Source organism: Micromys minutus (assembly GCF_963924665.1).
Source record: "Micromys minutus genome assembly, chromosome: 19".
In the NCBI taxonomy this organism is placed as follows: Eukaryota; Metazoa; Chordata; class Mammalia; order Rodentia; family Muridae; genus Micromys; species Micromys minutus.
Genome location: NC_137954.1, coordinates 28,234,554 through 28,261,338, shown reverse-complemented (window position 1 = coordinate 28,261,338; position 26,785 = coordinate 28,234,554). Strand labels below are relative to the sequence as shown.

Below are 26,785 nucleotides of genomic sequence, written 5' to 3'. Positions count from 1 at the left end.
TGCATAAAGGATAATGCTCACAAGTGTGCAACAGACTGGGCATGCGTATAAAATAAAAGTGACAAAAGCGACTCCGAGTGGAATACAGATATAAATAAGCAAAGTAAAATAATTAAATCTTTATAGATGTAAAATCATATTTTCATGATTTGTGGTTTGCAGAAAAATATCTTAGGACACAAAACTGTAACCATCAGCTAAAGATTCAGGAATTGGACCCTACTTGACCAAAAAATGCCAAAAAAAGAATAATAATAATAATAATAATAACAACAACAACAACAACAATAATAATAATAATATAATAATAATAATATAATAATAATAATAATAATAATAAAAGAACAAGCTACAAAGCAGGGAAGAGAGAAATGTTCCATTTAGGTACCAATGTATTGATAAATACCAGTAAAAAGACAAGTGATCCAATTAAAATGGGGGGGGGGGTCAAAGACAACTGGGATCTCACAAAGAGTTATCTCATAGCCAAAAAACATATAAAGGGGGTTGAAAAAAAATCATTCAGAGAAACCAAAATCCAACAAGATACTGGGATATCTCACAGGAATGACCAAGATGGAGGAGACAGTGGAGAAGGGGACCTGCCATACGCTTCCAGTGAGAACATGACCTGGCACCACCCAATGACCAATCTTGAAGATGAACACTCACACACTCCTGCATTCAGACTCAGGTAAAACCCATCTATCTGCACTAAACGAGTAAAGGGAAGCTCGAAAGGTACTGTTTGTAACTGTCTCCCTGGGAACGACCCAGACGACATCACTAATGAAGGAACAGGGAAGCGGCTTCATACAATACTATGTAACAATGAACTCAAATGTTACTGTGTAACAATGAACTCAAATGTTACTATGTAACAATGAACTCTGCTGGACACCTGGCTCTTGCCTGCATTTTCAGCTGTCAAGGAGGCTGAGGGAGGAGGATTGCATAAGACAAAGAGTTTTGAAGAGTTTAAAGCCAGAGCAGGTGTTATAGCAATGAATGCTGCTATGAACAGGAAGCTACACGCAATCAGGGGCTGATTTCACAAGCTCAAGGGAAGCTTGACAGTGGGCTCCCAGTTACTACATGCCATTGAACACGTGGACAGTGCTGATGGCCTGGGCAGTGGTGCCTTTAGGGAGATTCGGAGCCGAGGCCGCAGGTCTGCTGATGATATCTCCTGTCATGGGAGATGTGTTTACATGCAGCAAAGTGTACGTTCTCTGCTAGAAAACTTCCCAACTGCACAAGTATAACTTGACACATCCATATGTGTTGCAACCATAAAGAATGTTCGGCCATTTCTTTTTCTTGCTTGAACCCCAAAAGTGAGGGTTGTAGGATCAGACCCCATGTAACTTATCCTACATGCATGGTATCAATCTTCCCGCTGATCTCTAGGTGTTGCTCCCCGACTCTCCTCCAAGGACCAGGTAACAGGACATCCAAGTCCACAAGGAGACGGAATGTCCGTCCCCATTCCCAGCTGAGCTGTCAACCGGCCGATTAAGTGAACTGTACCTGGACTGTCCTGAGACCTCTAGTGAGATGTCCTTCCCTCCTAAGAACTAGTTTTGGGGAGCGGTCCCAGTGGGTAAAGTGCTGGCTGTCCTAGCACAAGAACCTAGCTCAGACCCCAGAACCCGTGTAAATGCTAAGCATAGCCATGAGAGCCTGCACCTAGTGCTGGGGAGGTGGAGACAGCATGTGGGGAGGGAGGGAAGGGGGATGGGGGAGGGAGGGAAGGGGAACGGGAAGGAAGGGAAGAAAGGATAGGGGAGGGAGGGAAGAAGGGATGGGGAGGGAGGGAAAAGGGGATGGGGAGGGAGGGAAAAGGGATGGGGAGGGAGGAAAAGGGGATGGGGAGGGAGGGAAGAAGGGGTAGGGGAGGGAGGAAAGGGGAATGGGGGAGGGAGGGAAGGGGGATGAGAGGAAGGGAAGGGGGATGGGGAGGGAGGGAAGGGGAATGGGGAGGGAGGGAAGAGGGATGAGAGGAGGGAGGGAAGGGGGATGAGAGGAGGGAGGGAAGGGGGATGAGAGGAAGAGTAGGGGGATGGGAGGAGGGAGGGAAGAAGGATGGGGGAGGGAGGGAAGGGGGATGGAGGAGGAAGGGAAGAGGGATGGGGAGGGAGGGAAGGGGAATGGAGGGAGGGAAGAGGGATGGGAGGAGGGAGGGAAGGGGGATGAGAGGAAGGGAAGGGGGATGTGGGAGGGAGGGAAGAAGGATGGGGGAGAAGGGGGATGGAGGAGGAAGGGAAGAAGGGATAGGGAAGGGAGGGAGAGAAGAAAGGGGGATGGTGGAAGGAGGAAGGGAGGAAAGGGGGAATGGGGGAGGGAAGGAAGGAGGAATGGGGGAGAGAGGGAGGGACAGAAAGAGAATTGGTTTCCTAGACAAACTAACAAGAAAAAACAAACAACCCTGAAAAGAAAAAAGAACTCAGTGATCTAATGATCTCAGACCCATAGCTGAATTTTTCCTAGTCTGACTCGATAAATTGCAAAGAAATAATTGGGGAAAAAAATAGATTAACAGATGGCAATCTGTTGATACTGGTGGCAATCCCAATGGGAGCCCAATGCCAGGAATCCTGCTGGGAACCAGGGTGAAGGTGATGACAAGAAAGAGCAAAGGAAAAAGACTGTTATCCTCAAAGGATTCCCTGCCTAGTATGTCACAGACTGCCCAGACCCAAGCATATGCTTACACCAGTTTGCACGGTCTCCTAACAAGATGCTAACAAGATGCAGATTCACTATGAGCTGAAATCATCAGTGGCTCCTAACTGCTGAGCCATCTCTCTGACCCCTTTTTTATTTTTATTTTTTTGATCAGGGCTGAGGACAGAACCCAGGGCCTTGCGCTTGCTAGTCAAGTGCTCTACCACTGAGCTAAATCCCCAACCCCCTTTTATTATTTTTAAAGCATCCCTGAAAATATAAATACATTTACAACATTCATTGAATATTTAGATCTTTTTTGGGGGGACCTGTCCGTTCTCGCTAACTGGTAAGCTAGCCTTTACATAGTTGATCTTTATATTAATCCACTTTCCAAGTGGCTTTTGAGGTGTCATGAAGAACATGGGACACATTCTCCTGGGGCAGATTAAAAGGCTTCATTTTTTCCCTTGAGATACAGTATCACTGTGTAGCACTGGCTGGCCTCTAGTCTCAGTCTATTCTTGACACATTCTGTTTCTGCCTTCATGACACTGAGCTGCTGATCTTTAACATTTGAGAGGCTGGAGAGACAGACCAGCAATTAAGAGCATTTGCTACTCTTCCAAAGGACCCAAGTTAGGTTCCCAGGACTCAAGCCAGTTGGTTCTAACTCTAGTTCCAGAGGATACGAAACCCTCTTCTGGCCTCTGGAGACATCTGCACAAATGTAGCAAACACACACACACACACACACACAAAATACTTCACATTGGGACTGGAGAGATCACTCAGAAATTTAGAGCCTGCCTGTAATCTGCACACATGTAGCAAACACCCACCCCTACACCCAACATACACTTCACATTGGGACTGAAGATTACTCATCTACACACAGGTAGCAAACACACACACACACACACACACACACACACACACACACACACACACACACACAAACTTCACATTGGGACTGGAGAGATCACTCAGAAGTTTAGGCCTGCCTGTAATCTTCTTTCACAGGACCCAAGTTTAGTCCCCAGAGCCCATGTTGGGTGACCTTGAACTCCCTGTAACTCCAGTACCAGGGATCCACTGGTGTTAGCACCTTCACACACACACACACACACACACACACACACACACACACACACACCTCCTTCCCAACACATAATAAAAACGTTTATTTTAAAGCCTCAAGCCATTTGAGATTCTCCTAAAGAGTGTCTGCCCTCTGAACCAGTGGCTACTGGTTGATGTTTATCCTCAAGATCGGTGTGATGTAATCCCAGCCCCTTTAGGACTCAGACTGAGGCAGGAAGGATGATGAAGCTCTACTCAGAAGACAAAGAGAGGGCTAAAGAGATGGCTCAGCAGTAAAGAGTACTGACTGCTCTTCCAGAGGTCCTGAGTTCAGTTCCCAGCAACCATGTGATAGCTCACAACCATCTGGAATCCAATCCCTTCTTCTGGTGTGTCTGACAGCTACAGTGTATTCATATAATTAGAATAAATAAATCTTTAAAAAAAGAAAACAAATAGAGTTTGCTTTTAGATCTGATGTGGTCTGGAAATGGGCCTTATTTTCAGGTTCTAGGAGTTAGTTGAAGAACTGTTCCCAGGGTTTGTATTCTTAACCTTTTATCCCTCCAGTGTGACAAACCAGCGTTGACTTAGGGAGCAAGTTCAGGTGTATGATGCATTTCAGCATTGTTTTCCTGACTGTACCAACAACCGGGGGAGAGGTACCACAACGGAAGCTGTGCACATATTTTCCCAGAGAAGTGAGTCTGTTTTCATATTGATTCTATCCATAAAGGAATTTATTTAACAATTACATTTAAATTTAAGGAAATTAAATAATTTCTTTAACAGTTAACTTTTGAAAACTAGAGTATGGTGCAGCTTCCACTGAAGAGGCCTGTGAACCTAAGAGAATGTCCAGCTTTAGTGTATCTGCAGCATAAGACACGACCCTAAAGGCCACGCCCAGCAAGAGAACAAGCAAACTTGAAACTCCGAGAGTGTGAAAAGTCCAGCCAACCCCTTCTTACTTCTTACCCATGAGTAACTGGGACTCTCCTAATCAGCAGACAAACCAAACAAAAACGCTGGGTCCCAATCCATGCTCTGTCTGTGAACATGGCTTTTTACACTTGGGGGACACTAGGGATGTTTTTATATTGACCTACAAGCACTACAGAGCCTAAGAAGCACCTGTGGCCTTCTGGTGACCAGTGAACTGCAAACTTCCCAATATGCTGCATACTCAGAGGTGTGTCTCAGCATCCTTAGACCAGCTCTAACTGGAGCCCCACTCCCAGCCTTCCACACTGGGCTCTTGCCCATCTTCTTCCTAGGGTCAAGACACTTCTAGAGCCTGCTCATCACACATGTATTGAACAGAAGATGGTGGGAACAGGATTGAAAAAGCAACATAAAAAAAAATATGACTTTGTCTCTGTTTGCTGTTAGGGTTACATACCATGGGTGGTTCTTGCTGGAAATTGTGCTAAACCCTAACTTTTGTTTCTCTGATGTAAAAGCATAAAATGCCTTCAATTTACATTCTTATCGCCCCCAACAACGGCTCGGCTGACTGGGTATCTCCTGGTTATGGAATATATATACATATACATATAGTCTTAACGAAAGAAAAAAGCAAGCAAGCAAACAAACAAACAAACAAAAAACCCCCAAAACTTTATAAACAACAGAGATTGAAATATCATGAACACTTACTACCTTTGAGACCAAGATTAATTCTCTATTTTTACAAAAGGATAAAAACTTTCTCCCACATAAAGAGAGACAACAGTCCTACCAACATGGTGACAGTGGCTCAGAAAGGCAACCAGAGTCCTTTTTCATGTCACAAACAGACTTATCTAATGGTAGAAGGAGAGTTGGGCTTGGAGGGATCTGATTTACACTGTAATTGGGTCTTTCCTAATATTAAGTGAGGCACTTTAAAGTAAGTTCTTTCTTTTTTTTTTTATAAGTGGTTTCAAACAACTTGAAAAACACACCCAGAATACTGTCGACCAGAGCTGGAACATAGCTTCTATGGTCTGCAGATAATTTAATATTTGACAATCCTTTTCAACATCCTCCAACTCCAACCAAGACTAAAACGTTACTTGGGGGTGGGATGGGGAGAAGTAAGCAGATTAAACCTAATATCTACATAATTACCCACAGATCAAACAGCTTGAGGACAGTTTAAAACAGCAGCACTTTGTCTAGGTCAACTCAAAATAAGGGACTGTCCACCACTGGGTCACAGTGTTCATGTTTGCTGATCCACCACCAGCAATGCTGGGCTGGTTTTAATGTTAAAACACTGGATGCTGTTTCATCGCTCAGCGGGTTTAAACTGGTCCTGTGAAGTTGCGTCGTTTGGGACATCACAGACAAAGTAGTATGTCCAGCCTTCTGCACAAGCACAAACACTGAGCTGTGTTTCTTTTCTGAGCCTTTGACAGAGCAGGAAAATGCCACACTGGACTCTGCCCCCTTCTGATAGCTAAGGGTTCTTGACTTGGGAGAACTGCCCCTGCTTAGGCCAAGTGTTAGCTCTTCCTAAATAGGCTGGCTCCTGGGCCGGCTGTCCTAATCACAGATAGCCCTTGGCCCTGGTGATGCAGCAGAGGGAGGCATTGTTCAAGAAGATGGTTTCTGAAACTCATCACAGGCATCCTTTCAGGAGAGGAAGTGAAGCAATCTGAGCCTAGAATTCCCAGGCTCTAACTTCAGGGTAAAGAACAGTCAGACAGCATGAAGCAAGCGTGCAGAAGTGAACTAAAAGGGACTGAGTAAGAGCTTTTGGAAGGCCCAGATGTCAGGCCTCTCTCCAAGTGGCTACTGGTGCCTCCTTTTTCTGTGGTTACAAAAGCCAATGCGTTTTCTTTAGGCTTAAACTGGGTTGAGGAGGTACCTGCTATGAGCATTTCCAGCCAGGTGGATGGAGATCAGATATTGTTTGACCACATTGGGTTCATTCTGGTCTCTGTCCTCAGCACTCCTTTGTAGACCACAGGATTCCATCTCTGCATTTGGACCCTATCCCACAGCTAAAGGGGTGTCGGTTCCAACCCAAATCTCACCTACATATGTCCAAGTTTTGATCCGATTTTAAGAGATAGGACACACTGAGAGTGATGTTATAAAGAAAGCTCCCTTCCTCACAGCCACCTGCTTCTGGTCCTAGATGTTCAGCTGAGTGGAGTAGTTGTCTATGACCTACTCCAGACACTTGAAGACATCTCTCTCTTTCCATTCCTTCCTCCCTGGCCTTCCATATTGCTATTAGTGATTTATTATTCAAACCAAGAGAACGTGAAATGAAACACCAAGGGAGGAAAAAACGAGTCTGCACATCAGTGCATTGCCGTAGCAAATGGGAAATGTAAGACTCAATACAAGCTGCCCTAAGCAGGAAGGAACCCTGCTGTGTTGTCTCCTCTTGTCTGGTGAACGTAGAGGTTGGATGGCCTCAATATGGTACCATCAACCAGTCAAGGATGTCAGCGGTGAGCCTGTGTTTTAGAACAGTGCTGACATCCCCTAAAGGCATCTTGTGGCTGCCCAACCCAGGTGGGATTGCACATCCTGTACCAGAAAGCAACTTCTGAGTGCACAGGTAATCAGAAACAAAATTCTGTCACTGGGGTGAGGACACATGTAGGAGTCAGAATTGACTCACCACGGTGACTACTCAGATGTCAGAGGTGTGGGAAGGAAGGGCACATTGGTAATAGGGAGGTTCTTTTCTGAGACAGGGATAGAGCTGTTTTGGCAAGGATGGTACAATAGCTAAGCAGGCTTACAGCTCTCCATGCTTTTGAGGGACTGCCCAGGAATCTAAGTGGGGCTTGGCAACATAACCTTGTCCTGGACATCAAGGCATTCACACCTGACGAGAAAGAGGTTCAGCAAAAGAAGTCATTCTTTTGTACCAAGGACCACTAATATAAAGCAGGAGCCACCTCAAGAACACATTCATGTTCCCAGAGAATCACCGCTGTCTCCACCTCCTTTCACCTTACAGCTGATGCTGTTCAGGTGTGTGTGTGTGTGTGTGTGTGTGTGTGTGTGTGTGTGTGTGTGTATGCTTGTGTGTGTCCACCCCACTTGATAGGATCATCTTTGATCCAATCAATGCCTCTCAACTCTGAATTAAAATCAATCAGGGAGCTGCCTGCATAGATCAGGACCCACACCCCTAATAAGTAACTTGTGCATGAGCGCAATGTGTGTATTTGTGTGTGTGAGAGAAAGATAATGAGGGTGCACTTATGTGTGCATAGTATATGTGTGCAGGTCAGAGGACAACCTGTGTCCTGGCCTTCTACCTTGTTTGAGATAGTCTCTTGGTGTTTTGGGTACCTACACCAGGGTAGCTGGCCTGTGGGGTTCCAGGGAGTCTCCATCTCTCTCCCCCATCTCCCCATAGGATTCTGGGATTGCTATACCAGGCTTTATCTGGTCTCTAGGGTTTCTCAGGTCATCATGTTTGTGTGGCAAACATTTCTGCCCATCGAACTATCTTCCCAGCCCCCAAGTAAAACTTTTAATTTTCCTACAGACAAGCATCTTAATTATTTTACTATCTTAACCAACTTAAAATGGTGTCAGGTACAACAACTCTATTCAACCACCCCCAGCATGCATCTCCAGAACTCTTTCTAGAGCAAAAAAAAATCTATCTTCTGTACACTGAAATAATTTCTATGCCCTCATACCCTCAGCCCTGGCAGCAACTATATCTGACTTTCTTGTCACTTAAAATGACTACCCAAAATTCTTCATTTACATAGAATCCTACAATATTTGTTCTTCTGCTAATGGTTTATTTTACTTAACATGATACCTTTGCTGTTGAGGTTACAGCACAAATCAAAACTCCCTGCTCATTTAAGGCTGAATAACATTCTATTATAGGTATATACTATTATTTTGTTTATCTCTTTATTCAACAACAGACACAGGTTGCTTCCAATTTTTTTTTCTTTTGCTATTATGATATAATATATTGTGACTAATTCTGCTATAGCTGTGGGTATAGAGATATGTCCAGAGGTATTTTTAAGATATTAATGGGATTATGGAGAAATCCACATGGTCCCACACCTCCTGAAGGATTGATAGCTGTTAATGGTTGCTGGTGGAGCAGGAGTCATTTTCTTCAGTTGGGTAACCACTGATAAGTTTTCCAGTGCTCCAATAAATAGCTTTCCACCTTGAAGAAGCAGTTTGCCTTAGTCAGAGTTTTACTGCTGTGAACAGACACCATGACCAATGCAACTCATAGAAGGTCAACATTTTAATTGGGGTTGGCTTACAGGTATAGAGGTTCAGTCTATAATCATCAAGGTAGGAGCATGACAGCATTCATGCAGGAATGGTGCAGGTAGAGCTGAGAGTTCGTTATCTTGTTCTGAAGGCAAACAGAAGACTGGCTTCCAGGCAGCTAGGATGAGCTTCTTAAAGCACATGCCCACAGTGACACACTTCCTCCAACAAGGCCATACCTCCTAAGAGTGTCACTCCCTGGGCCAAGCATATTGAAGCCACCCCACAGCTCTAGTTAAATTCAAAGAGCCACACATGAAGAAGACATGAAAGTAAGAGGAGACTTCTCAGGGAGAAGGCTTCAGTTGGAGGAAGAGAGGGAAAGAGAGGTGAAACTAAAATGTATTGTACATGGGTATGAAACTGTCAGACAATTAAAAAATAGACAAAGATTTCTAGGGGATTTGAACAGGCAGTGATGGTGGGGCTACTGCCTCCTGTGGATTGTTCTGAGGGTTCCTGGGAAGAAACCATGTTATCTTACCTTTCCTGATTATAGCATTCATGCCAAGTTATCACCAGCTCATACATCTGCCTCTCCCAGAAGACTCTGAGACCCAGGAGAGCAGGTGGGTTTGTTCCTCGAGATCAAGATATCCCTAGATCTTGTTCCAAGCCTGGCAGCCATCAGAAATTCTCAAGCTGGGCACAAAACTGCAGTAACCTATAATTTACCACCATCCTACTCTGCTCACAGCCCTTCCCTTTGCTACTAGGATGTCATGACTCATGGTGCCCCGAAGCCAGGCTCTGGTCCTGCAGCCTGATGCACTCTGGGCCCGAGCCAGTGTTGGGTTGCAAGACAAGGCAGAACTGAGTAAGAGAAAGCCAGTGGGCTCCAACAGTGGAACAAGACCAGGGAGGAGAGGAGCTGCCCTGGGCCCTCACTCCATCCTTCCGTAAGCATAGCTGCAACTAATTCCTTGCATCTAAATGAGAGGCCCAATCAAATTCCCGCAAATATCTGCCTCTCCATCTCTAAAAGCCACTTAAAAAGGAAAGGGGAAAAAATGCAACTGTGTTTCACTCCAGTGGATCTGTGTGTTTTCTCTCTGTGTGTCTGGAGCTCCGCATTCCTGTGTTTTCTTTGGTTTTAATTTTAACCTGAGATTGATTTTTTTTTTCCCAAAATGGAAACCTATGGAAATTAAAAAGTAGCACTAGATAAAAGAAATGCCAAAACACCCAGGAGAGTCCAGTGGAGTCCCACACTGAGGTCTAGGAAGGGATTTGCAGAGAACGCCTTTGTCATGTGGAGAAGTGGTGTGGCGAATTGAGAATGCTCCCCTCCCCTCCGTCTCAGAAGCCAGCAGATGAGTGTGTGCCCGGACAGGGAAGCGAGGCCGGAGCCTTGGTAGGTAGAACCACAGTCGGAACTGCTTCTTCGGTGTTTTTAAGATCTGGGCCCTCTTTCACTCAAACAGCACACTGCTTGGGGCGGGGATTAGGGGAGGTGTACCGGTGAAAACACATGGCAGAAGTCTCCATTTACACTCAGATAGTTTATTAACTGTGAAATCTGCTGCAGGATCTCATGTAGCCCACGATGGCCGCAAACTTGCTAGGTACTGAAGATGACCTTAAACTTTGATCCTTTCACTCCATCCTTCCAAGGGCCAGGATGGAGTTGTATAGCATCATGTTGGCTTTATTCTGTTCTGGTGATGGAATCGCAGGCTTTGTATGCTAGGCAAGCATTTCTCTAACTGAGCCTCATTCCAGCCTTATACGCTCTTAATTTTATGTCTTACACACCTCTCGTGAGGCTTCCGGTTGCTCTCGTTTGGCACCACCTTCTCATTCTCCCACGATGATGCAAATCTGGTGCTGGCATCACAGGGGGACTCCAGAGGCCTGGGAAGATGGCCTTCCCTGACAAGGCCTTTTGCTAATGTCTTGCAGTTTCACAGTTGAGGTGAACATTGCTCTCAAAGGCCCATTTCTTCTTAAAGACACCTTTCTTATCCAGAGCGAAATGAGAAATGGTGTCCCTGCGTCAAACCACAACCCGCCCTGTGCTCTGCAGCTCCCTGGCTGGATGCTACATTGGGCCCTGAACACTCAAGAACTTTTTATATTCTGTTTGTAATATGGTAGGAGGGTAGGCCAACTTCTAAATGCATATGCTGCTCTCTGATTCCACCACCAGCTTTTAACCCAGAAACGTATAAAAAGAAAGGAAGCAATGATTCCAACCCATCTGACTGTCCGAGGACAAAAGGAACCCTAGGATTTCACATCATGGGGCCTCTCACATCTTCGAGCTTGGGTGCTTGCTTGGCCCGGTGTGCTGTGTCAGGAGTGACCCACCGTGATAAGAAACTGCCCAAGTCATGACTACCCTTAGCTTATCCTCAGTCTCTGGAGTCAGTCCAGCTCCGTCTATGGTTTAAATGTGGAATGTCCCTCACAGCCTCATGGCTTTGAATACTTGGTCTCCTCGTAGTGGAGTGTTCCACGTGGCACTATTTTCCACAGCTGTGGAACCTCTTAGAAGATGGGGTCTGGAAGCCTGAAATGGGTTGTTGAGGGGACAGTCATGAAGAGCAGCCTCTCTCTGACTCCTGATATGCTGGGGTGAGGTGTTGGATCCAATCCACACTCCTGCCTCCATGGATGCTGCCTCGCCTTTTCTACTAAGATGGACTTCTCTCTAAGTCATACAACAACAGAACCGGTTTCTCTTCTCAGTTCTTCCAGAAAGATATCGGTCACAGCGACAACCAATGTATTTCACTTTATAGTCATTACTCTAATACGTTTGGTTTTGTCTTAAAACAGAACCTCACGTACCCCAAAGCTGCTAACCTCAAGATTCTGCCTCCATCTCCCAAGTACTGAGATTACAGGGTTCTGCCAAGTCTGGCTTTATCTTAATATTTGCTTTCTCCCCCCCCCCACTTTCTTTTTCTTCCTCCACACCCATTCTGAAACTTTCCATAACTGATTGATTGATTGATGATTGACTGATTGATTGATGATTGATTGATTTTTTTTGTAGTGCCAGGAACTGAACCAAGAGCCTTGAACATGGAAGACAAGGGCTCTGCTACTGAGACACTTCTCTTGTGGGGAGAAACAAAGGCCCTGAGTAAGGAAGCAATGAAGCACCAGGTGGATGTGTGTTGTTGACATTGGCACAGCCAAGTCAGGACCCTAGTGCCTGAGACCCACGGTAACACCAAAGCCTTCCACTGAGGTTGACAGTGTATACAAAACCAAGCAACCCCACATCCACCTCCCTGAAACCGGTCCCCAGATAAAGGTGGTGAGTGAAGCCCATGTCGTTCATCAGAGTGGGCAGAGCTCACTGCTTCCAGCTCTTCTGTAGGGGTGTCTGTCATGTCTTCAGGGGCTGTTACCTCTATATTCCCTCATGTGTCACTTAACGAACCCAGCAGGACACTGCAGTCTCCAGCCCTCTTTTTACCCTAATAGTTTGGGATAGTCTTCTTGCGTTGCATAGACCTCATGATCCTCCTGTCTCAGAAATTCTGAGCAGCCCAGATTATAGGTGTACTCTGATGAGCCAAGCTTAAGTAAGCAGCTTAAGGAGCAGAGGAATGCTCAGACCAAACGCTCTTCAGTCACAAGGCCTGCCACCCCGCCACCCAGCCTTACCAGGACCGTGTGCATCCCGGTGTAGAGTCTGCTGAGACACACCAGCATAGAGAACACCACAGCCATTGTCAGGCCCAAGATGAAAGGGTACTGCAGAGGAGAGAAATAAAGACTTTAGATCATGTTCCGATGAATGCTTCTCTCTCTCTCTCTCTCTCTCTCTCTCTCTCTCTCTCTTTCTCTCTCTCTCTCTCTCTCTCTCTCTCTCTCTCTCCTCTCTCTCTGTGAATTTGGAGCTAAGTAGGTATTCTACTACTAGCCCAGGTTATTCAATTGTTTTCACCATGAGGCAGACTCTAAGTTACTGGAGGAGGGCTTAAATTTGTGATTTTCTTGTCTTATCTTCTTGAGAAGCCAAGGCTCGAGGTTCGCGCCACCGACTGGTCAGATTTCTCTGATTTGCTATCACAGTTAGGAATGGGATTCACTGTAAACAATTACCTGTCTAGATCTCATATTCCCCAGACACACACCAGCAATCTAATCATCTGAAAACATTTTTAAAATGAGGACAGGTAAGAAGGAAATGCCTAGAAATACAGTTCTGGCTCTATAGTGCTGTTTTATAAACGATGAGTCCTTTCACCACAATAGTAAGTCATGGCCACATTGACTTTAACACAGGATGCTTTCCTGTCAATCATCACGTTTGCTGCCCACACCAGGAGCCATAGTGATGGACACAAAGCCACACAGCCAGTGGCTCAGTCAGAGCCAGAAGCCATTACTCTTCTGTTCTTCCCCAGGTAACACTGAGTCCACTTAAACTCAGTTGAGAGTGTTCTCTTTAAAAACATCTTTTTCAAGACGAGGTCTTACTATGTAGTGCAAGCTCGCCTCAAGTGTGTGATCATCCTACCTCAGTCTCCCGGGTGCTGGGATCTCAGGTGTATGTACCCCAACTGGCAGTTTCTCTTTAAAGATCATTCATGGACCTGGCCTCAGATTTTCATCAGAAGCGATTTAAAGTGAATACACCCCTGCAGCCGGATATCAGCTTCGGTGCACAAATAAACTAGCAAATCCAAATTTGGAGCTGTTTGTAGGCAAATCAACCAGGTAGCTACATGGATTCATCGCCAAAGGCTAAATGGGTAAGAGATCATACTTCAGCCTTAGGCGTGCGACCATACTGTGCCAGCCGTGAATGACAGTCACAGGACAGCTTTGAGGGGGAGTTTGGCTTTCTAGGAGAGACAGTGGCCTAGGAGCCATGTCAGAATGGACGGATGATTGCTCATGTAGACACAGAAGGAGCAGGAATATTCCACAGTGAGTGCTTCAAGCGTTGTTGCTTTCTTTCTGCAGCCAGGTCCCTCCGGAGCATCTTTAAAGATGAAGTCTGCCCCATGCCTCCCATCCATTAGTGTCTGAAAACCTCCCAATGCAACACACTCCTGACATTGTGATGTTCTGTCCTTCGTGATTTTTTTCCCTTAGATGACAGCGTAGGTCTCTCAGGGTACTGATGATGCTCTGTGTGGCCGGGGGCCCACTGTGTCCTGCTGGCCATTGGAGTACAGGTGAAACCTAGCTCAGAATTCAGCATGAACTCAAGATAGTCACTTTTGGGTCCTGGCCTGGGTGTCAACAAGTTACAGCACAGTGGTTGCAGCTAGTCGGATACATTCCTTAAGAACGTCCTTGTCCCAGCAAGGAAAGGGATCTATGTCTATGTCCAGGAAGACTACTGTAGAGGTGGGCCTGAGATCAGATCCAGTCCTGACCACTTCCAACCGTGGTGGCTGGTGGAAACATCACCTGACTTGGAATATGGAGCGACATTGGATGTCAGAATAAAGAGCAGAAGACCCACAGCTGACATTTACCTAAATAAGGCCACCAGATTCGATGAAACCTGAAACTCCCAATAGCTAGTGGCTGACATTTATGGAATTAAACACCAAGTCAAGGTGATGTGTCTCAAATAGCAGGAAAAAAATTTTTCCTTGCAGCAATCACATAATTTTGAAAAGGGTCTTACTATAATTATCATCTAAGCAGATGTTAAATGAAATCCTTCTATTTTCAACGTCTATTAATCTCCTGCCATTTATATTGTCCTCAAATAAAAGAGGCGTCATTTTTAGTAACTGGTCCCTAACCAGGGGCAGAGTCATCCTTGGAAGGTAATTGGGGGTACCCGACTCTCTTGTGCCCCAGGCCAGGAGAGTCTGGCAGAGGGATTTGGTGGGATCATCTTTGCCCTGGAGGATCATTTATAAGGATTGCAAACCTTTTGTGTCTGTTGCAAGCTCAGAGAGCAGAGGTTCCCGTCTGTCTAGGCAACAGCTCAGATAAACACTTCCTCAGGGAGAGGACAATGGCAGGCAGCCCACACCATGGTCTGCCTTCTGAGGCCTGTCCTCACTCAAAGGCTTAGAGATCTGACTTGGGCACTAAGTTAGACACTCACTTTATGAAGAAACTACTCAGCATCCCTACAGGTTTCAGAGTCCCCTTCATTTTCACCTCATAAATCTTAATGTCCCTCAAAAACCGGTTTTAAGAGAAATTCTAATTGTTCCTCTCTCTGCTCCCTCATTCTACGAATAGAGGTGAGAGGTGGGGGATGTGAACGCCTCCCCCAACCTTACCTGGTAACGGTCCATGGAAGAGATGAGGAGGGTGAAGGAAATGGCGGTGGCCGCCATGGCATGGGTGGACGGCATCCCGTATTCTGCGTCCACTCTCCTTTCCAGTTTCACCACAGGAGGAGAGGAGGGCCGGGGCCACTTCAGGATGTCCTTGGCCACCTGGCCGATGTACATCACCAACTGAAAAGCCAAAGGTCTGAGGTAAGTATAACATAAAAGGCATGACGTGTGAACCTCTAAAGACCCTTTATCTGCAGTTCCCAGTCTGCCGCTTGGAGCCCCCTTGCCCTCTCTCCTGACAGGCACTGGGAATGTCTTGTAGGGCAGACTCGGGACTTGATACTGGAACAGCAACCACTTTATCAACAGAGTCACCCCCTGCGTCTCTTCGTCATATCCTTGGTGAACAGTTAAGTAGCATTGTGTGTGTGTCCGGTGCTGCTCTCAGCCATGTGGGGAGTCTTCAGAGACTTTAAACTCCTATCTGAGGTCAACCTGGACTTTGTTCAATAGCTTTTTCCCCCATGAGGACATTTCCTGAGGAAATTCCCCTCATCTTTTTAAAACATTTTTTAATTTTGGATTTATTTATTTTATGAATGAGTGATTTGCTCGCATGCATGTATGTGTATTACAAGCCTGGTGGTTGCAAAGTTCAGAAGAGGGTCTCAGATTCCCTAGAACTAGAGTTAATGATGGGGGTGAGGTGCCCTGCTGATGCTGTGAACCAAACCGGGTCCCCTGCAGGAGTAGCACATGCATCTAACCACTGAGCCACTTATCCGGTCCCTACACAATCTTTTTCTCTAAGGATTTGCTGTTTATGATCTCCAAAAGTAAATGAATGGGGCTGTCAACCACAGACTCATTTGTTTGGCCAAAGAGCTTTTTATGGCCATCCCATGATCCATGAAACTGGGGACAAGAGCAGTGTAGCTACCCAAGTACCTTCTTTTGTAACTCAACTCATGGACCAGGGTTGGCAGATTGTACCATCAGAGGTGAACCGCTTCCCTTCCTTCTTCCCTTCTCTTCTCCCCTTCCCTCCCCTCCCCTTTCTCTTTCTTCTCCTTGCCTCATTTCACCTCTCCTTTTCCCTCTCCTCTCCCTCTTCCCTCCTCTTCATTTCTTCTTTCTTTCCTCCCTCTCTTTCTCCAGCCCATCTACCTGAGGTGGTCTACCTGTCTTCTTTCCTCTCTCCCTTGCAAGCCTTTGTCTGGTACATGAAGGAGCTCAGGACCCCTTTCTGGCAGGAGACTCTTCTGCACAGGTCAGTGTCATCAATGGCCTTAGTCATGGGTCTTTCCATCTTAACCATGGCAACAGTATCCATGGTTGCCCAGGCTTCACTTAGCTTCTGGTGGATGGAGTTCTGTCGCCTTGGAATCGAACGAAGGGCTATTTCAAAATTATTTGGACTAGCCGGCTGATTGCCAAGAATTTCCACACATTGATGCTTTTTCTCCACACTTCAAGTGGCAGGTTAATTTGGCATTGTATTCCCTGGGGAGGCACAGTGCCTGGGTTAAAACCCTGCAGAGGCTATGGTGCACAGCAGGAGAAATCCCCAGGCTGTAAAGCCTCAGAGTGGGCCGCTGACACAGCCTCTTTACCATCCCTGATTACCAGAATGAGTCTCCCGGAGACACTCTTTTTATGTCTCCACCTCCCTCCTGGGAACCTGTAAAACCTCATCCAGCTATTATCTGGGCAAGTGTGGAATACTACCGACTACCAAAAATTTCTCAGAAGCTGCTAAAAACACTCCACCTTTGCCCCTTCCTCACCACCAAAATAAATGAAATGTCACAGTCATAAATGGCAAATTCTAGTTCAATCAAAATACTAAAAACTCACAGTCCGGAAGCCTTAAGATCATAACATCAAGAGAGATTGGGTAACACTTGAACCAAATCTAATTTTCTTGAAGTTTACAAGTTCCTTTGACTACATTTTTATTTTCCCTTCTCTGCTCCAAGGATGTTTAGAATTACAATTGTTCAGGTCACTTAAAAACACTGCCACACCTACACATTGTTCCCAACTTAAAAATCCAGATGAAAGTGGATACATTAGCAGCTCTTTTTAAACAAGAGAAAACAGTCCTGAGATCAAGACACAGGTAAAGGGTTCACAGTATGGCCCTCTGTCTCTGACACTGGTGCTCAGGACAGCCCACTGTGATGTGCCAACCTTGTAAAGCTCCTTGGCTTTAAGTAGGGAAAAGGACTACACAGAGTCTAGTTAAACACAAGGAAACATTCTACAGGAAGCTATCCACAGAGCTCTCTGGGCACATGCTTTAGTGTAGATCCTAATGAGACCTTTAGGTGGGCCATTAGCTTGTTTTTCCTTTTTCTTTGCTTCCGGGCCACTATGCGGAGAGCAGCTTCCTCTAACTGGCATGAGCTACCCCACCCACTACAGGGTCTAAACAACAGGGCTTATAGATTTCCAACTTTCAAAACGGTGAGTCAGAATGAGTATTTCCTGTGCTGAAGTTGCTTATTGCAGGCATTTTGTTACAGTAACACAAAGCTAACTCAAACAGGACCTGTAGGAAGATACCTGGGTCCAAAGACCCTGGAGCTGAGTATTACGGGAAAATGGCTTAATTCAGAGGAGTGAAGGGAAAGAGGTGTTCTGGTTGCAAGACCAGGATGAGCAGAGGCTTGGATAAGTGACAGTGGGGAGATCCGTACAACTTATTAGGAAACTCGAACCTTTGGAGTTGAACAAATGAGGTACAAGAATTTATCTACAAGAATGACTCAGACAAATGGAACCAACCACATCAGGCAGTGGCGAGGATAAAAAATTTTGGAGCTCTCTTATGCCCTGAGAAAATTCAAATGCTCAGACATTCTAGAAAAGTCTGGCAGTTTCTAAAGGTGTTAAGAGTACCCTAGCCACATAATCCAGCCACTCCACCCTAGACATTTACTCTCAACCAAAGAGAGCATATGCCACACAAAGTTTTGCATTTGACTGTTCCCGGCAGGTTTTGTTTGTTTGCTTGTTTGTTTGTTAATGGTCCCAAGCTGGAAGCAGCTCAACTTCCATCAGACGGTGAGTGAAATGTGTTGTCATTCAGTTGAACATTATTATGAAACAACAAGAACCTGAGCTGTTGACATATATTTAAATAGAGACGAAGCTCAGAACTGTGCTTCAGAATGGAGCAACACAAAGCAAATGGCACGGCTGAATGCTTCTATTTATATAAAATTCTTAATAATGTGAACTACCTCGTAATGAGAGAAAGTGAATATTTATTTGCTAGGAAAGAGAGGAGTCACAGATAAATATGAGGATGTTGGGGGGTCATGTGATCATATACACACACATACACATATACACACACATACACACATACACACATACATACACATACATACACACACATACACATACATACACACATACACACACATACACACACACACATACACACATACATACATACATACATACATACATACACACACATACACACACATACACACATACATACACACACATGCATACACACACATACACATACATACACACACACATACACACACACACACACACACACACACACACAAACTGCAGGTTCCCACAGAGTCCAGAAGAGGGTGTATAATCTTTTCCTGGGGCTGGAGTTACAGATGGTTCTGAGCTGCTCAATATAGGTGTTTGGGAACTGAACTCAGATCTTCTGTAAGAACAGTACTCAGCTTTTAGGCACTGACCCATTTTCCGTCCCTGGATATTTTCATTAGATACCCTAATGATGGTGGTAACACCAGGCCAGGCACACATGCCTGAATTTGACAAACTGGACATTTTAAATGTATACACACACTGTGAATACATTAAAGATGATTGGATTCTATTCTTTAAAGGGATAACTGAGTATTGTGTGAACTGTCTTAATGAGGCAATTGCTTGTAACATCTGTCAATTATGTCTGGAAAAGCTGTTTCCAGTTTTCCTGAAATGTAAGGAACAGATGTCTGGGTCGGGGATGGCTGATGAGGAGATTCTGCTTGGAGATCCTGGAAGAAGCACAGTTTGGCCTGACCTCCATGTCTAACACACAAATCCCTTTGATGCCAAAGAGACAGCTAGGGTGGGAATGCCAGGAATGTCTGGGAGGAGGGCAATTAAGGAAATGATGTAGAATCCAGGTAAGAGATACCAATGCAATGCAGGCCAGCAGTGGAGGAAAATGTGAAAGACGTTTTGTTCTGCCTTTTCTTTTTAGTAACATAAAAATATAGAGTAGATTCATAACTATCGGGAGAATGACCACTATCGAACAGTCATATTAATAAGACAGAAGAAATTGATGGACTGTGACCCCAGAGGCTTCTGCATATGTGGAAATGCTTTTCATCATGAGACTAATTAGCCACTAGTGCTCAGCAGCAATGGATGCGCTGCAGGTTAGTCATGACCATAGGTACCACTAGCATGGATGGGGAGGAGGCTGGGATGCTAACTGCTTTCTAATAAGCAGAACCATACTGCTTTGTGAAAAATGGTTTTAGGTGACCCTCGAGTTTCCACCATGTTAAAAAGCCTCTTGCAGTAATCTGGTCTGAAGCCTCTGCTGAACAGGTTAATACTCAATATAATTCAAAATACAACTTGGACAGACACCGGCATTTCCAAGGCTGCTCCTATTGGTATGAACTGAAGGGAGGTTGAGCCCCAGTTTATTTATGCTTCACTGGGGTTTCTTACTGTTTGGGGCAAATGCTGGCTGTGAATTCTGCATAACACTTCTGTGCCCTAGGAATTGCACTTGGCATGCTAGGGATGTCCAAACAAAAAAGCAGAGGCCTGGCCAATGAGGTATTCTCATGTAGACATGCCCAAGGAATGATGGAGTTTAAATTGGTTAGTGACAGAAAATGAATCAGTGGTCACCTAGGCCTTGTAGGTTAGATGTCTGAAGTCCAAAGTCAGTTGGTCCATGCTCACTTTGAGGCTCTGGGGCAGGGTTCTTTCTTTGCCTCTCCCAGTTTCTGGTGTGTGTGAGTACTCCTTGTTACAGTCCCTGTCTCCTGGGTAACACTGCTTCCCCCTTTCCTGTGTGTTTCATTCGGCCCTTCCATTCTGTCTTTCTGAGGACAACTGTTGAACTGGCCCAAGTGAAGGGTCTAAGGTGAACATCCCAAGATCCAGTGCAGGGGTTCACATCCCAAGGAAGAGAGTTTTCCTGTTATGTCCCTGGGTTTGGTTCTCAGCACTAAATAAAACAAATAGAAGTTGTAGGTTTGACAGAATTGAGGGGAAAAAAGATGAGTTTGAGATGTCAAAATGTTCCAACATCATATGCCATCGATTATACATTAAATCAGAAGTGAGACATATTGATGCACATATTGGAGTGACTAAAGTCAGGAATCCTGACAATACCACATGCTGGTGAGGATACATAGTAAAAAAACACCCATTCATGACTAGTGAAAAAGCAAAATTGTAAGATCACTTTGAAAGACAATTTTTAAAAGTTATTTTTTTTTTTACAAAGTTTAACATACTCTTGTCATAGTCTGGGAATCATACTAGGCATTTATCCAAGTGAGTTGGAAAATTTTATATATACATATACACATATACATATGCCCTACACATGGGTATTTATGAAAGTTCTATTCATAATGGCCAAAACTTGGGAACAAACAAGATTTTCTTTAGTAGAGTATATTTGTGTGTGTGTGCGTGTACATACATACATTGTGGTACATTCCAAGAAGAGAATATTATTCAGGATAGAGACAAATGAGTGATCCAGCCCTGACAATCATGGAAGAACCTTAGATAAATATTGCCAAGTAAAATAAGCCAATCTGAAAAGGCTGAACAATGTGACTCTAACTATATTACATTCAGGAAAAAGCTACACTTTGAGGACTGTAGAGACATCAGTGATTGCTGGGGGTAGAGAGATGGAAATCTGAGTGAGCACGGGGTCTTTTTATGGCAGCGAGACCTTTCTGTTTGATACTCTGATGGTAAATATGTCACTGTCTACTGGTTACAACCCAGGGGACATAAACCACAGAGAGTGAAGCTTAATGTTAGCTGTTGACTTTGGGTGACCGGGATGTGTCAGTGTGGGGTTACTCGTTATATGGAAGGTATCACTCTAGGTGAGATGCTGTCAATAGGACCATAGGGCATATGACAGCTCTGTAATTTCTGCTCAGTTTTATTATCAACCTAAAACTGATCTAAAAAAAAAAAATAAAGACTATTTAAAGTCAGAAGACAACCATTTCTTCATTGATGTCTCAGTTAAAGAGTCTAATGATTAACTCAACAGGGCTCACCATGAATAAAGGACTTCACTCTGTTGTTGAAGGCCCGCCTTCCTAAAGGGAGCTAATTAACTGCCACCATCCATCCTGTTCTTCCAGGATAAGGCCCTAAAGGCCTGGCCATAAAAGCAAAAATCCAGGAGGAGGGGATGCAGGAAGCATTTCATTCACTAATGGCTTCAGCAAACTAACTGGGTTTCATTGCATGGCGCTTTGAGATGACCAGTGGTTTTGTAGGGTTTGGGTTGATGACAGATTTAACCCCTTTTCTTCCTTTTTCTGTTTCTTTTTTTCTTGCTTGTTTGTGATCTCTTTCTGTGTATGTAGTGTATACATTAGTGTGCACATGTGGAGGTCAGAGGTCAATACCAGGTAGTTCCTCCAATTGCTCACATCTTATCTTCTGACATAGGATTTTCTGACACTCACTAAATCTGGAGGTCACCATTTTCCCCTACACTGAAGGGTCACCTAGTCCCCAAGATCTTCCTGTCTCTTCCCAGCCCCCAGTACCAGGGTTAGAGGCATGCATCACACCCAGCTTTTATGTGGGTGCATGAGGACTGAGCTCAGATCACTCTGTATGTGCATTGAGCATTTTATTACTGTGAGCAGGTGTGTCCTGCTCTAAGTTACTCCCTATTGTGGGAAAGACTGGCTTTTCAGGTTGTACATTGCCTTGAAAGCCTCCAATTTACAAGCAGTTTTTGGTTTTAGTTTTGAGGGTAGATGACTGTGTGCCTGGGTAAACCTGCAAACAATATCGTCTGCCTGGCACCAGCCAGGCAGTGCAGACAGATAAATGACTATTTCTCGGAATATAGGTGGGGACACATGAGCATATTAAAATCATGTCACAGATACCTTGCCAAAGAACTTATTGGATGCACAAGACTAAAGAAAGGGTATAACTTCCTTACTTGACTCCATAAATAGGTGAACATCCACTCCTATGATGGTAAGAGATGCCAACCTGACACCAAATTGTCATGTGACACCAATCTGTCATGTGATACCAAGGACCAACATGTAGAGTACTACCAACACTCCTGTGGTGGTTTGAAAGAAAATGCCTCCTCACCCAGGCCCATTGAGAGTGATGTTATTAGGAGGTGTGGGCCTTGTTCAAGTAGGTGTGGCCTTATTGGAGGAAGTGGTCACTGGGGGCGGGCTCTGAGGTCTCAGATGCTCAAGCTACACACAGTGTGTCAGTTGACTTCCTGCTGTCTACAGATCCAGAATTCTCAGCTACATCTCCAGCACCATGTCTGCCTACACGCTTCCCGCCCTGATGACAATGGATTAAACTGTGAACTGTAAGCCACCCTCAGTGAAATGGTTTCCTTTGTAAGAGCTGCTGTGATCATAGTGTTTCTTCACAGCAGTAAGACTGTAACTAAGACAACAGTTCAGCTCCATTCCTAGTCTATTCAACTGCTGCTCTGCCCATCCTTCCGTCTGTGTGTCTGGACCTGCCATCCATTGGTCTGCCTTGGGCCTGCTGAGTCCTGCCCTTTTACCTCATAGTAGGCCTCAACTCAGTATTCTTACTCTCTGCTCTGACTCCACAGCAGTCTGACTTAGAGAGGCAGCTGTTAGTCCTGCAGCTGGTTTGGAGCCCTTCTCCTATTAATACAGGCTCCACCTACATTTCTATCAAATTACTCTTGAAACTCAGCTGCAGCCTCATTAACTTTTTGCATATATTCTATAACTTAGATGTGTGTGTATATTTATTGTGCTATTTAATGAGTTAATATTAGTAATTAATATTTGAATACAGGAGTCTTGTTCACCTTGGCTAGAGCACCAAGGAAAGCAGGATTATCAGGAAATTGCTGTCTTTTAACTACTGACACCATGGAAGGACACACATGTGTTCATCTGTGTTTTGAGTATAGCATACTCGTGACCTCTCCTCTGAGCCCTCTCCTCTCCCTGGATATTAACCTATTTTGTTAACTTCACTCTGCCTGCAATATGAATGCAGCACAGGTGGACAGATGTGGTTCTCAGATCAACGGCAGTCAAGTGGACCAACTCTCCTGATGTGAACCCCATCCTTGTACTGTGTAGAGGAGCATCCAACATACAACTATCCCTAAAGGCTGGATTTCAAAGAAGCTTGAGAGAAGCTGACACGCTTTCTCCTAGTGTGCCAGCCCCCTCTTTATTACCATCCAAAAGGAAGCTTTGCCGTGTCTAACGCATCCTTGCTTACCAGGTCTTTATTATTCACCGTAGTGTAAATAAATTCTGAATTGTTTAGGAGGCAGAAGACCCTTGAAACTACTTTGTGACCAGTAGATCAGCTACAGGAGCTCTGAAGGCAGAGTTACACATGGGTACCTTTGCTGGGCACCCTAGCCTGTCCTTCACATAGAGCACTTCCAGCCTCTGGCACTGGGAAGCCAAAGCAGATGTGGGATACCTGTGTGCATCCTAAAAAACCCAACATCCTTCTTCTGGCTATACCCAGTGTCTACTGTCTCCTCTACCATGGGGCATCACATCCAAGAGATTCACAGTTTCGTGACAGTGACAGGTATTCTCACATCAATCAAGACTTTGTCGTGCCATTCCTTGCTATCAGAGACTAGAGAACAGGAGAGTTAACCTGGAAGAACAGCTTTTCCTTCTATCAATTTCTACACATTCTGTTTCTTGGGAGGTGTTTGGGTGTGTATATGTTTGTGCGTGTGTGCGTGTGCACATGTGTGTGTGTGCAAGTGTGCTTGTGTCTATAGAGGTCGGATCTCAGTGTTGACTGCCTTCCTCTTTTTGTTTTCCATCTTGTTTTTTTGACTAGTCTCTCAATGAACCCAGAGTTCATTGATTTGGCTAGACTTGTTGGGGATTGTCCTGTCTGTCTCTACATCCCAGTGGTAGGATTACAGGCATTTACCACTGTGCCCAAGGTCCTCAGCCCTGTATAGTAAGCACTTCAGCTCATGAATCACCTCACTGGCTCCTCTATTTCACTTCTTTTGGAGGATGGGAAGGGTGTGGGACAGGATCTCTACCTAGCCCTGGCTGCCTCCTGAGTTCTAGGATTAAAGGTTTGATGCACCACCATGCCAGACTCCATTGCACCACCGCTGCTGCTGCTGCTGCTGCTGCTGCCACTGCCACCACAAACACCACCACTACTAAGCGGTGGTCATGCTTGCACACGCACAGTTACAAATAATAACACTGGAAGAAAGAAACCAGAGATCAGGATGGGCTTCTTCTATGTGTCCTTCAATTCCCTTGTTCCAAAATTGGCGATGTTGCTATTGATGATGCCTGAGAATCCCAATGTCACTGGAAGGGAGCTATTGGGATTATTACATTCATTTCCTCAATCCTGTTTAACCTCTCCCCTGAGCACCTGCACCATAGAGCGCTAGGGAGGTGAGCACTCAGACCACATAGAATCCACCCACTGAGGAGTCAATCTGAGGACCACAGTGTGGGAGCCTCTTTGAGCTCTGCTGCAGCCAAGGAGTCTCCAAGTCCAGAACTTCCCAGGCTTCCTTAGCTGGTGGTCCTGCAGACTCAGCTTCAGTTTTGTTTTGTGTGTTTGTATCCCTCCTGGAATACACACTCTTCTGTAGGCTCTCATTTTTGCTTCAGGGAATCAATTAAAAGCAGTTCTTTGGAGCATCCTAGAGGCCTACCATCCACTCAGAATATTCTTCAAATGGTGAATGTCCGTTCAGACTTCTGGATTTAATTTTATTAATAACAATAATTAAAAAGAAAAAAAAAAAAACCAGAGCCCTTTAGCTATGTGTGTGACGGGGGTCTGTATGGGCGTGTGGGTTTGTGTGTGAGTCAATGGAAGAAACATGTTATTTCAAACTAAAAGAAAAAAAAAAAACAACTATTTTTGAGCTGGAGCACCCAACTAAGCTAGGAAATGAAGCAAACACCTTGCACCAGAGAAGAAAACAAAACCAGATGTTACATAGCTAAGTTCTACAAACATAAATGGCATGTGAAAAAGAGAATGAACCAATGTAGTTGTGACGCTCATTCCTCCCAGTGCCCCATTTGATCAAGATCTGCTGCCGAAATGTTGAAGAGACAAACACTTATGGACCAACAATGGATAACGCCCAGATGTGGTGTGTACCAAAGGAAAGTCACTTCAAAGCCCTTGACAGACAATAGCTCAGTCTCAGGTACAGACTTCTTTCCCAGAGAGTTTTTTCATAGGTGTTATTGTAATGTTCATAGCACCTCTATCTTACAGATGTAGAATCTGACATGTAGACGTGTCCAGCCAACAGGAGAGTTGTGTAGAGGAGCTGAACTTGACCTTTCAAACAACAAAACTACCATCTACCACCTGACAAACTGACTACACCTGTAAGTCAGATGGGAGCAAATATGGTACCTGAGAATAGAGACTGGTCCTTAAATAGCCCAAGTTATATCTTAATGCACTGGAGCCGTCGGGAGCTTAGTGCAGGCCATTAGAGGCTGAAGGATGAAGATGTCTCTTGAGGTGAATAAACTACCAAATACTGGCTACCGTGGTCTCACTAAGGAATGGTGCCAATCTTTTACTCCCTCTTGGGTAGACAGCACTCAGGGTCTTCAGTTCTAGGAGTCATCCAACACATGTAAAATTCGAACTTACCTCTTTCAAATAAGCAAATACTCAAGCAACAAGAAAACCCGGAGAACTGTAAAACTGCACGATAGAACAGTGGCTAAACAAATTATGCATTGTTTAAACAAAATTACTGCTAAATGAGAAAACCAAGATGCTGTGAGAAGATATTTAGCTTCTATTTGCATGTTTTAAGTGAATTTACATATAAATGTGTGTAGGCACATGGGAAAATGGATGGTAAATCTGATGGGATTTAGATGGCGTTCTGGGGTGGCAGAGACAACGCTGTGTGTGGTGTGTCCTTTGGGCTATGAGAGATTTTCACACACATAGCGACTACCTGTTTTCCCCATCGAGTAGCCAAGTTCACCCTTGGTCACGATGGAGCAAGAGCAGCCTGTATTTTTAAGTCTGGCTTGGCAAAGTGTTAAGTGGCTTGGAGTCTTTTGCCATGGCCCTCCTAAAGTTTGGCTGAAGAGGTTTTTCTCATGAGCTCTGAACTGTTCCCAAGTGTTTCTCAAAATGCAGTTGTTCACAAAACTCCCTCCTGGATCCTTCCGTCATATAACTCATGATCATGTTCCCTTAATGTTGTTCTTTAAGTTGGTGGAACGTTTAATGAA

The 26,785-nt window shown here is 44.8% G+C and overlaps 1 protein-coding gene across 1 annotated transcript in view; it reads right to left on the bottom strand.

The window, feature by feature from the left end:
- SGPP2 (sphingosine-1-phosphate phosphatase 2) overlaps window positions 1-26,785 on the bottom strand; it is a gene marked incomplete at both ends in the record, with an annotated part of 110,795 nt that overhangs the window by 14,039 nt on the left and 69,971 nt on the right. Inside the window, 2 exon segments of the mRNA XM_080932813.1 lie at window positions 12,643-12,732; window positions 15,240-15,419. Of these exon segments, the coding sequence (XP_080788939.1) occupies window positions 12,643-12,732; window positions 15,240-15,419 (270 nt within the window).